Here is a 12003-nt window from a genome sequence, read left to right as displayed (position 1 = left end):
AATAGCCAATGATATTGCATCTTATCAACATTAAACATAGATTTATATGGATGTGTGGTCAATATCAAGGCTTGGACATATATCAAATGATCCATTCTTATTTTTTGGATACTATTGGGGCCCTATGAAAATGGTTGGCTGATCTATTGAGTATGTCTGATGTTGATATAGTGTGAAGTGTAGTTGTTCATTTGATGAAGACAATATTTAGTTCTTGACTTTTGATGGTTAGCATCACCCTAACTTTGGATGCTCTATATTGAAATAATTTCTTGTTTTTTTTTTGCAATAATGTTATAATTTGAATATAAAGAAAGATGTTACAAATGATAAAATTTGAATCCTAAACTTGTTCGATATCACTTGATTGTATGAAATGATTTTAATTAAGTTCTTTTTTGTTTTTTAATTTGTATCTATTTCAAAAATAAAATTCTTATTTTTCCCACAAATGCTTGATTTTAAGCAAAGAAAATATAGTTCTTTTATTTGTTCATTTAATGGAGAGTAAAATAAAAAGGAAAATGATAATAAGAAAATTTTTAAAAAAATTATAAATATAAATAATTATAATCATAATCAAATATTATGTTGTATAAGAAATAATCGAATTGAATCAAATAAATTAATTAATGAACAAGCATATAACTAAACAAATCTAATATAAAATTAGATTAAACCCACATAATGAGATTTGAATATAAAATTTTGTAATTTTTTAATATTTACCACTAAAACAACCAAAGTCATAAAATTTTGCCTTTTTCTTTTTAAGGTTCCAACTTAAAAATTTTAAAATTTAAAATCTAACTTCTTAAGTTTTAATAGTTTTGGCATTTTCTAAAATGTGATAAAAGAATAACTAAATTGGATTATTAAAAGGATTTGGAAGGATCTAATCCCTAAACTTTGGGCCAAGAGCAGATTTAACAAAACATCTCTAATTGGGACAAAGACAATTTGAACCCAAATTCATTTGTTTTTGTTGAGCCTAAAAATAGTTGGTCCAAATGCACTAGTTTTTGAGCCTACAAATATTTTAATCAAATTCTAATTAGACTTAGTAAAGCAACAATTTGATCCAAATTTACTATTCCTACTTGGGCCTAATAACCTTTAAATAAACCCAAATAAAATTTAATTAAAAAATAAACCAATAAAAAAATTTATGTAATTCAAAATTTACGTGTGTGTTTATGTAATATAAAATATTAAAATTTATTTATTTATATCATATTTTATTTAAAAATTATATATATTTTTAATTATTCAAGGGATAGAATCTTATGATAAGAAAAAAAGAGAAGATTGGAGTTTTTAATTTTGATATCTTTTTTAAAGTTGTTTTAACCGGAAGATAAAATTATATATTATAATTTTTATTAAAAAATAAAAATATTTTTATAATTATTTTAAAATTTATATATAATTATTATTAAAATTTTAATTGCTGTTCGTGCAGAGTCACATTTATGTCGTCTTTTATATTACTTAGAGCTACCAAAACGACTTCGTTGAAACAGGCAATAAAGGAAAAAAACGACGAAATACTTCCTCTTTGTTTTAAGCTTCTTTCTCTCCCATCTCTAATTTCTTTACAAATCCTCGTCTACCTTTAGATCTCGACTTCGATAAATTCCCTTTACAACGCCGTCGTTTTATTTGGTCTGTAGTTTCTTCAAAATCCTCGGGTAGATCTTCGATGGCCTGTCACTGAAGCTCTACGCCGCTGAATACGACGTCCGTTAGTCTTTTTTGTTTCTGCCTTCCCTTCGGCGAGACACTGTGGCTTTTGCTTGTTTTGGGACGGGTGGCTTTGGGTTTTAAAAAGGAATAGTTTTTGGTCAAACTGAAGCCAAGCTAGTGTGAAGGAATTGAATTTTGGATTAGTTGATTGAAATTCATTTTTAATGGTTATAAAATTGAATCTGAAACTGTTCTAGTGGAATTTAGATTGATACTGAATTAAAAGAGTTGAATTCTGTGGAAATTAGTTGGAATTGAATTGAATTTTGATTGTTCTAGAGTGTTCTGGAAGCTTCTTTTGATTGTTAAACTGTGTAATACAATTATGGTGGGAAGATTAAATACTTAAAACTGTATACAATTTGATAAAAACGAAGAAATCAAAGCTTTTTCAAGTTTAATTATGTTGTATGTGATCTTTAAGTCATCATACTTTAGCTGTTCGCGACTTTGAAGTTAATTGATCCACATAGATTATGCTTTTAGGTAACATTTTTCCCCTAGATTCAAGGATGTCGTTGGCATTAAAAAAAAAATTAACCGCTGCGTGGCATGGAAGTTAATCATTGCGGGTGGAAGTTGAATCAGTGACAGATGATATTGTTTATCAACATTCTGCTCTAGATTCAGGGAGGAGATTGTTTTCGTTTCCTTCTTTTGACTTATCGGCTGCATGGATTTATTGAGCATGATAATGTTGGAAAATAGTGAATCTGAAATATTTAATTAGCTGTTTCTTGGGCATTTGCTGGGGTTTGTTTCCTTTATGAATGCTCATTACTGTGATATTACTTCTCCTGGCAGGTTTAGTTGTGAGAGATTGGCTATTAAGTAGTAGCCAGAGTCATATTATTGAAAAACATGAGGACTGAAAACCCTGGTCGTCCAAATTTTCCCATGAGACCTTCTTCTACCCCTTTTGCTTCTGCTCCTCCAACTATTACACCCTTTTCATCATCTGGTCCTATGGTGGGATCACAGGGCACTAATTTTAGACCTACACCGCCAGGTGCTCCCCCAACTATGACGCCTTTCTCATCAGCTGGGCCAGCAGCTGCACCTAGCCTGCCTGCTCGTTTTAATGATCCATCGGTTCCACCTCCGCCCATAACATCTGTCCCACCTGCTGGGGGACCTTACCAGCGATTTCCAACAGCCATTTCCTTCAACAGTTCAAGCTCCCCCTACTCATTCTCCACCTGTGGGGCTGCCAACATTTCAACCTCCTGCAAGTCAAGTATCAGCTCCACCAGTTTCTTTCCGGCCGCAGTCACAACTACCGCCAGTGCCAATGGGATCTCCGCCACAAACTGTAAACTTTCCTCCATCCAGTGTGAATGGTCCTCAACAACCTCCATCAGATTCATTATTTTCGGGGCCTAGACCAAATTTTCAGTCTCTTCAGCCACCTTTTGCTGGATATCCAAGCAAGCAGCCTTCAGTTCCACAAGCACCATCGCCTTTCCTGTTCAGCAAGGAAGTTTTATGGCTTCTCCACCAGCATCATCTTCTCCCTTTTCTAGTCAGCAAGGAAGTTATGTTCCTCCTCCACCACTCACTGCTCCCTTGGGCTACCAGTCAAGGGACCAAATGCAACATCCAGGCGCTGCACCTCCTATCGGTGGCATTCAAAGCTTGACAGAAGATTTTAGTTCACTCTCTCTTGCATCTATGCCTGGATCAATTGAGCCAGGACTTGATTATAGAACACTTCCTAGGCCGTTGGATGGTGATGTGGAACCATGTTCTTTCGTTGAGATGTATCCTATGAATTGTGATCCTAGATATCTACGGCTTACTACAAGTGCTATACCAAATTCCCAGTCTTTAGTTTCAAGGTGGCATTTGCCTCTTGGAGCAGTTGTTTGCCCTCTTGCAGAGGCTCCTGAAGGAGTAAGTGTCTTTAAGAATCAATAATAATTTACTTTTTGGTTTACAATAACTTTTTTTGTTTAAGACTCATATGTTTTTCCCCCTGTCAATTACTGTTTTTTCCTATTCAGGAGGAAGTGCCAGTAATTAATTTTGCTTCAACTGGTATTATTCGTTGTAGAAGATGTCGCACTTACGTGAATCCCTATGTCACATTTACAGATGCTGGAAGAAAATGGCGTTGCAGCATCTGTTCTTTACAAAATGATGGTAAATTCAGCTAGCTTACGGAGCAAAGATATAATTCAATGGTTAAGAGTGCACTGAGTCACATTAAATGTTACTAGTTGTGACTGATGTGTATGGAATCCTTTTCCATGCTGTACATTCTTTTATCTGTTATCTGCATTATCTTTTGTCTTTGGAATGTCAAATATTATTGGAGGGCAATGAGCTCATCCCTCACTTATAAGCATTAACATATATATCAGTTCTCAGCAAGCATGCTTGTTAGGACATCTTCCCTTAAATTTACTTTTAACTGTCTCAATTTATTACAAAATGCAAAATGCAAAATGTATTTTTTCGATTGAGATGATGGGTGTGGTATGGGGCTTCACATAGCATGTTAACTAAATGTTCTTTATTGGCAATGTAATTTTTGTTTATTTTTCATTTGTACCCAATTGGTTGTTTTGTGTGGCAGACTATGATTCCTTCCCTGGTTAATCTCTTTAATAGCTGGACATATATGCCTATTTGATTCAACTTCCATGTTCAGTTCCCAGTGAGTATTTTGCTCACTTGGATGCCACTGGCAGAAGAATTGATTTGGATCAGCGGCCTGAGCTTATAAAAGGCAGTGTGGAATTTGTTGCACCAGCTGAATACATGGTGCGGCCTCCAATGCTGCCACTATATTTTTTTCTCATTGATGTTTCAATATCTGCAGTGAGAAGTGGTATGATGGAGGTAAGCACTTCTTTTAAAGCAGTTGATTATTTAACTTCTCATAGTGTGTTGTAATAAAGTATTGTGTTATTCTAATTGGGATCATAATGGCAAAGTTGTCCAATAGTCATGTGAATGAAGAGTATGTGAAGTACACTTGAGCAGGCTGCTCTTAGTTTGTTCAGCTATTAGTGCTCAGTATTGGAGCTCTTCAGATATTCTGTATAAAATGCTGGTTTGGGTTATCTAATGTTTTGTATTTGTACTATTTGAAAGTGGTAGATGGGCTGGCTTTGCCACAATTTGGTCTCTAACATATCTATAAAGTAAGGCTTGCAAGATTCTTTTGCCTTGCTTCGGAACCAGTAGAGAGAAAAGAAATAAGTTAGTTAGCCTTGCTGCTACTTGTTTGACACTGTAAATCTTGCTTGGGTGAATGTTTATCCAGGTTGTTGTCAGCTTTGCCTGGTTGCAATTGATTACATAAGTAATTTTATGTTTGCATACTTTCCGATCTGTCCTTTTGGTGATAACATGTGCCTTGATAGGCCATGCTGCTTTTCCCTCTCTTTTCTTTATTTCTCCTTATTGTATATGCATGTTAATGGTTTCTGCTGACTTATAACATATCTGTTAGGTTGTTGCTCGAACTATACGGTCATGTTTGGATGAGCTGCCTGGCTTCCCCAGAACACAGATTGGTTTCATTACTTTTGATAGCACAATTCATTTTTACAATATGAAGGCAAGTGACTTATCAAATCAGGGGACAAGTTTTTCTGAGATGCCTCAAATTTTCTCCGTTTCAGCCGAAATACTTCCAAAATAACTTTTGAGTTTTTTCTCCAGTCATCTCTTACGCAGCCTCAAATGATGGTAGTTTCAGATCTGGATGATATATTTGTCCCATTGCCAGATGACCTCCTTGTCAACTTGTCTGAATCTAGAAATGTGGTTGAAACATTCCTGGATAGCTTGCCCTCTATGTTTCAGGACAATGTGAATGTCGAATCTGCTTTTGGTCCTGCACTTAAGGCAACATTCATGGTTATGGTGTATTGTTTTCTCTACCATTGCTACCGTGAGCTTTTACCAATTATGAAATGCCTTTTAGTTTCTTGTTGATGATTGTATTGTATAATGGTTGTTTGACCACCTATTTATTGAAGAGACAACTTGGAGGAAAGTTGCTGATCTTCCAGAACTCATTGCCTTCCCTCGGAATTGGGCGCTTGAAGTTGAGTGGAGATGATCTTCGTGTGTATGGAACTGATAAGGAACATATATTGAGATTACCAGAAGATCCCTTCTATAAGCAAATGGCTGCTGATCTTACAAAGTACCAGATAGGGGTTAACGTTTATGCTTTCAGTGACAAATACACTGACATAGCTTCCTTAGGTACAAGAATCACTGTCCTTTTTGACTTTCAGGTTAAAAATGATATTGAAGTTTAGAAGAGCTTTTAATTATACTTCTTGTCTCTTTTATGAATTTCAATGTAGGAACTCTGGCAAAATATACTGGAGGTCAAGTATATTATTATCCGAGCTTCCAATCAGGTATTCATGGAGAGAAGTTGAGGCATGAATTAGCCAGAGATCTCACTAGGGAAACAGCCTTGGAAGCAGTTATGTGCATAAGTTGTGGAAAAGGTCTGGTGATTCTATTATTTATTGTTGAATTCATTTGTAACTCAATGCTATTAAGCCATAATCCCATTGCTCATGGAAAATGCTATTTATTTATTTATTTTTACCTTTTTCCCCATGATTTTATGATAACAAAGTAGTTGATTCATGTCATTCAATACTTGCACCAGGGATTCGGTTTACATCTTATCATGGGAACTTTATGCTGAGGTCGACAGATTTATTAGCACTTCCTGCTGTAGATTGTGATAAGGCATACGCAATGCAGTTATCTCTTGAGGAGACACTGCTGACAACTCAAACAGTATATTTCCAAGTCGCATTACTGTATCCTTTAAGGGCATTGCTTTACTGTATCAATTTTAATATATTGGGTTATTTCCTTGTTTCTGAAGCTAGCTGGGTTACTTTTAGAAGTGGAAAAGTTTTTGGGTTGGTGATTTTTCTTTAACAATTTAAAGATACACTGCATCCTGTGGAGAGAGGCGCATCAGAGTACATACTGCAGCTGCCCCTGTTGTTACTGATCTGGGGGAGATGTACTGCCAGGCTGACACTGGTGCCATTGTTTCTTTGTTTTGTAGATTAGGTAAAGTTGAACAAAAGCCCCTTTACAAGGGGTGCTATTTGTTTCATTGGATCTTAGTTTCAGAGGATCCTTATATTTTCTAATCAATTGATATTTTGCAGCAATCGAGAAAACTTTGACCAATAAACTTGAAGATGCTAGACATTCTTTGCAACTAAGGATTGTAAAAGCACTCAGAGAATACCGCAATCTCTATGCTGTGCAGCATCGCTTAGGAGCTAGGATGATTTATCCAGAGTCTCTAAAGTTCTTGTCTTTGTATGGATTAGCACTGGCTAAATCAGTGCCTCTAAAAGGAGGATATGCTGATGCTCAGCTTGATGAACGCTGCGCGGCAGGTTTCACCATGATGGCATTACCTGTTAAAAAATTGTTGAAGCTTTTATATCCTAGCTTGATACGAATTGATGAGTATCTTTTGAAGGTGAATGATTTTGACCCTTCGAGTATATTTCAATAAAGATGTAGATTTTGCAAACTGAACTTCACTTCTGTCTCAATTGTTGCAGCCATCTGCTCAAGCTGATGATTTCAAAAACATTATGAAGAGATTGCCTTTGGTTGCAGAAAGCCTAGATTCAAGAGGCCTTTATATATATGATGATGGCTTCCGCTTTGTTATATGGTTTGGTAGAATGCTTTCACCTGATATAGCTAGGAATTTACTTGGGGCAGACTTTGCAGCAGAATTATCAAAGGTATGATCTCATGTTGATGAAGCTATTCTTATTGTGACAACATTGTTGAGTATTATATGATTCACCATTTTATGTATAGAGGATACTGATATTTTTGTTGGTATTAAGCATATATAAGATCTGCCTCAAATGCTGCCTTTGTTATTATATTAACTCTGCCTTGAATAGAATGTGTCTGATATGACTAACAAGAAAATTTGGAGCGGTCTTATTATCTGATTTCTAAATATCTATAAATTAATGTCAAACTGCAACCTATGATTGGCAATCTAATCTTGCTGCAGAGTATGTTTTTCTTGTTTTTTATGGTTTTTTTGCCCTATTTCGGAACCTTATATGCATGTGCACTTTTTTCTCCATGATAATCCTATTGGAAGTTGATCTGTTCATTTGACCCTTCCTCACCCTGCCTTACCCTGATTCTCCTTATGTTTTCTCTTTGAAAATCAGGTTACCCTTGGCGAACACGATAATGAAGTGTCGAGAAGGTTGATGAGGATATTGAAGAAACTAAGAGAGAGTGACCCTTCCTATTATCAACTTTCTTATCTTATAAGACAAGGTGAGCAACCGACGAATGGTTTGCTGCTTCTCTTAAATCTTCTCGAGGACCAAATGGGTGGTACCAGTGGTTATGCTGATTGGATAATGCAAATACACCGGCAAATACAGCAAAATGCATGATAGACAGGTAATTGTTTGAGAGTTTGCTAAATTTCATCATATCGTCCTGACTCCTAAGCTTAAGTACAACTATTACAGCAATTTTTGTTATAACTTTTCTTTTTTAAACCTTAGGGTTTTTGTTTAGAAAGAGGTGTGATCAATTGCCAAAGAATTTGCTGGATATTGGTCCATCTCTAATATGCTTTGGAATTTTTAAATTCTGTGTTTTATTTTCTAATTTCTCTGCAATTCTGTATTCAAGTCTCTCATATTAAGCCAATTATGTTTGGATTAAATTAGATGTTGTGAGTTTGAAAAAATTTATGTGCATAAATTTTTTTCAGTCAAGTATAAAGAATAGGAGGGTGTAGATTAGGAGATTAAAAAAAAAAAAATTCTCATCTCTCCAATAGTTTAAGCAAAAATGCTTTTATTATTATGATTTATCTTGGAGGAACAACCAACAATATCTTATAAAAAATAAATAATACAATGTATCTTTCTGTAATTTTGGTTCTACCTTTCAAAATTTTTTTTTAACAAATATAACAGTTTGGAAATAGATAAAAGAATTACAAATATCGAAATTTAAATTTTGTTGATTGTCGATTACATGAATCAATTTAATTGAATCAATTTAATTGTGTCTTGGGTTATCTTTTCATTTTAAATAAGTTGCATTTGATTTTGTTTTGCATTTTTTTCAGAATCACTGCATGCAATTTTTTATGCATATCTTCATAAGTATAGTGAATTACTGAAATTTTTTTTTAAACTTGCATTTATGTTTTATTAATTCTAACTTGCCTAAAGTCTTTTTTCTGTTCATATTCCACATTTTATATTTCTATATTGCAGCATTAGCAAAAATTTCAAAAAATGGATAATTATTTTCCGTTGTTGGTGACCAAAAATGCAGTTAAATTCTATTTTTTTTCCCAAGCCAAAAAAAAAAAAAAAAACATAGATTTAAATAATTTGAACAGTTGGAGACTTAATGATCTCTATATGCTAGAAATTCCTTGTCTTAATCCCTAGCTAGTTGACTTTTAGGATGCTTAATCATGAAACAAATCCTAGCAGATCTCTCAGTTGATATGGCACTGATAATTAGATTAAGATTCTTTCAATCTTCACTCTTTTAAAATTGTATACTTATTAGCCTAAGATTTTTTTTTCGTATGGATATTAGATTACTTTAAGCACAAACACGAATACGTAACGTTGGTACGACATGATATTAACATAATAATACAATAATTTTTAAATAATAGGGCATAAATATGGAAGAATATGACAATAAAAAATATTTATTATATATTATATAATCATTAGTTAAAAATATATGATAGATATTAGATTATTTTTGAAAAAAATTACTGTTAGAAAGAAAAATTGATGGTTCTTCTTCATTATCAATTTGATACGTATTTCGACATATTAAAATTATCAGACATGAAGTCGACACACAAAGTATCTAAGAAATACAGACATGTCCATACTTCGTAAATTCTTTGTCTTCATGCTTTTCTATAGTTTGGAGAGGAATCTTAAAAACAACTGGACATTTAGAATTGAGCTGGAGTGTGCATCTGTCTTATCCTTCCTAAGTAATATTTTATAATTTGACTTCATTAACTATGTATATAGTTTTCCAATAAATTCCTGAAATCTATTAATATATGCAAAATATATACTTTTGCATTTTTTTTTTTAGTTTTCAAAATCTAATAGTTGTCCCCTCCCACTCTCCAATATCCATGTGCTGTGCTGACTTGATTTTGCATTTTTTTTTTAGTTTTCAAAATCTCTCTCTAAAAAGGGCCATGGAGTGCATAGTGCTTGCATTATTAGAGCAAGTTGAACACTCCAAAATTTTTTTTCTTGATGCAGGAGATGAAGAAAAATCTTGCAAAAGTCTTAAAGAACAGCAAATACCCAATGCATTTGGCTTTAGAATGTATTTAAAAGTTGTGATTTTTAATCCGTTACTGTAATGAAGTAATATCTTCATCTGAAAAAATTGATGCCTCCAGTAATTTTAATTTTCATGTGATGACACGATAAAATAACTAAACAAAAAAATATATAAAAATGATATGATTCAAAATTTTAATAAATAATTATAAATGAATTTTGTATGTATTTTATATTTAACGTATTAACACAAATCCAATACGATAAACGAATTTGACATGATATGAACACAATATATATGAATTGTCAAGTCTTAATCTATGGAGCTGGAGAACTACAAATGAGGAAAGAACAAGAAGTTGGGGAAAATGGGTTAATTATTGGAGTTACAACAGCTAACATGACTTCATTAATGGTGATGATATGCCATTAAAGTCTTTTTGTTTCACATAATAGTACAAGGGGGTGGATAGGGCTCACAAACTACTCTATAATATTCAACCTGGGGTTGTTGCTGACAATGGCATACAATTGGACAATGGCATACAATTGGATTTGGATTCGGATTTTGTGGTTTGGGTGGTTCTGGTTTGGGTGGTTTCACTTCTTCTATCATTTCTAAGCTTGCATGACAAAGCTTCTTTCTCAACGAGTCTGTCAAGCCTGCTGCATCTACCCCATCTCCAATTATCATCAGTTGATTCTTTTCTGAGCCATGTAATGCCACTGATGTCACACCTGTTCCATTACAAAAAAACTTCAAACATCAATGATAAACTAGAACAATTTGATCAACTAGATTTTGGAAGATCAATATCAAACATACCATCTGCAGCAGCAGCTATCTGCAATGCCTTTGTTCTGCATTTGCTGCAATGCATTGACGCCTTGATAACTATCTTTTGCTGTACCAATTAAAGCAAGACATCATCTTTTAGCATATAAATTAAATTGTAAATCTGTCAATTTAAAATATGATATGATAATACGACAAAAAAAAAAATATAAAACAATACGGTTTAAAATTTTAGTAAAAATTATGGGTTTGACAAATATGAAAAAATAAATTTTGTGTTTGACATGTTAACACGAATTATAATACGATAATTTTTGTATTTTACACGTTTTAAATAAAAAATAATAAATATAAATACATGAATTACTCGCTTTATAAATTGATTCAGAAGAATTTGTTCTTCAGACAGAGATCAAAAGTAGAACGTTGGAGATGATAAAAAGATCATAAATGCATGCATTAGCATATGAAGAAATTTCTTTTGTTTTTTCTACCCAAAAATGTTCAAAGATTGTAATTTTCAATGAAACAAGTGTACCAAAAAATAAATTGCTATAATGCAGCTTACCTTCATATTTCTCTAGCACCAAAGAGAATGTTGCTTTAGACAATTAGGCTTTTCAATAGCTTACAGCAGAATAGCAGCGGCAGCCAAGGCTAGCTCTTTATATAATGTCATCAGATCCAAGGCTCCAACTCAGCAATTAATGTCAATAAGTACATATATTTTAATGGAAGTTTAAGGGTGAAGTTATCGATGATCCACATTTTCTGGGTCTAACGGGAAGAGCTTCCCTGTCAGGCAAAGCCAAGAAAACCCTTTGCAGTGAAGAGTATAAATGAATAAAACGTTGAACGAATAATCCGATTTTTGTTTATTTATTAAGCTTAATTAACGATTATGAATACTATTTTATGATCCGTTAATTAAATAAATAAATTATAAATATAATAAAAATTTATTCATATTTATTCGTTTTCGCTCTTATTTACACTTTTACTTAATATTCATTTTCATTGTCGGTGCAAAAGTCAAATTGTTATTGTAATGATTGCTTGGTAACAATGGAATTGAAAATTCCGAAGTTTACAGGTGAAATGAGTAAGAAAATCTTA

The 12003-nt window shown here is 33.3% G+C and overlaps 2 protein-coding genes and 1 pseudogene across 5 annotated transcripts in view; 1 reads left to right on the top strand and 2 right to left on the bottom strand.

Annotated features, from left to right (window-relative positions):
* LOC111288387 (scarecrow-like transcription factor PAT1 pseudogene) overlaps positions 1–12003 on the bottom strand; it is a 61350-nt pseudogene that overhangs the window by 21617 nt on the left and 27730 nt on the right. The window lies entirely within an intron of this gene.
* On the top strand, positions 1561–8473 carry LOC111287485 (protein transport protein SEC24 A-like). Of its 3 annotated transcripts, XM_089759448.1 has the most exons (13): positions 1561–1740; positions 2551–3639; positions 3750–3888; positions 4400–4590; positions 5207–5314; positions 5419–5622; positions 5739–5970; positions 6075–6224; positions 6392–6548; positions 6683–6810; positions 6912–7234; positions 7320–7508; positions 7959–8473. In XM_089759448.1, the coding sequence occupies exons 2-13, from the start codon at positions 3232–3234 to the stop codon at positions 8190–8192; spliced, it is 2463 nt and encodes an 820-aa protein (XP_089615574.1). In that variant the 5' UTR covers positions 1561–1740; positions 2551–3231; the 3' UTR covers positions 8193–8473. The 3 variants fall into 3 exon arrangements, with proteins under 3 accessions (XP_089615574.1, XP_089615575.1, XP_089615576.1); XM_089759449.1 differs by having other exon boundaries at positions 1561–3639; positions 3841–3888; positions 4360–4590; XM_089759450.1 differs by having other exon boundaries at positions 1561–3639; positions 4360–4590.
* On the bottom strand, positions 10330–11676 carry LOC111288820 (heavy metal-associated isoprenylated plant protein 47-like). Its single transcript, XM_089760326.1, has 3 exons — positions 11456–11676; positions 10918–10996; positions 10330–10829 (listed from the first exon to the last, which is right to left on the bottom strand). The coding sequence occupies exons 1-3, from the start codon at positions 11459–11461 to the stop codon at positions 10537–10539; spliced, it is 378 nt and encodes a 125-aa protein (XP_089616452.1). The 5' UTR covers positions 11462–11676; the 3' UTR covers positions 10330–10536.

Source organism: Durio zibethinus, chromosome 4 (assembly GCF_047325235.1).
Source record: "Durio zibethinus cultivar Kanyao isolate XHJ-2024 chromosome 4, ASM4732523v1, whole genome shotgun sequence".
Lineage (NCBI taxonomy): Eukaryota > Viridiplantae > Streptophyta > Magnoliopsida > Malvales > Malvaceae > Durio > Durio zibethinus.
This window is presented reverse-complemented; position numbering and strand designations above follow the sequence as displayed.

Bases quoted from the DNA above. Each gene is read 5' to 3' on its own strand.
- LOC111287485 (XM_089759448.1), top strand. From the start codon at position 3,232: ATGGCTTCTCCACCAGCATCATCTTCTCCCTTTTCTAGTCAGCAAGGA. The intron at 5,623-5,738 runs GTGTATTGTTTT...TATTTATTGAAG, and splicing joins AGGCAACATTCATGGTTATG to AGACAACTTGGAGGAAAGTT. The intron at 6,811-6,911 runs GTAAAGTTGAAC...GATATTTTGCAG, and splicing joins TTCTTTGTTTTGTAGATTAG to CAATCGAGAAAACTTTGACC.
- LOC111288820 (XM_089760326.1), bottom strand. The intron at 10,830-10,917 runs GTATGTTTGATA...GTAATGGAACAG, and splicing joins GATAGCTGCTGCTGCAGATG to GTGTGACATCAGTGGCATTA.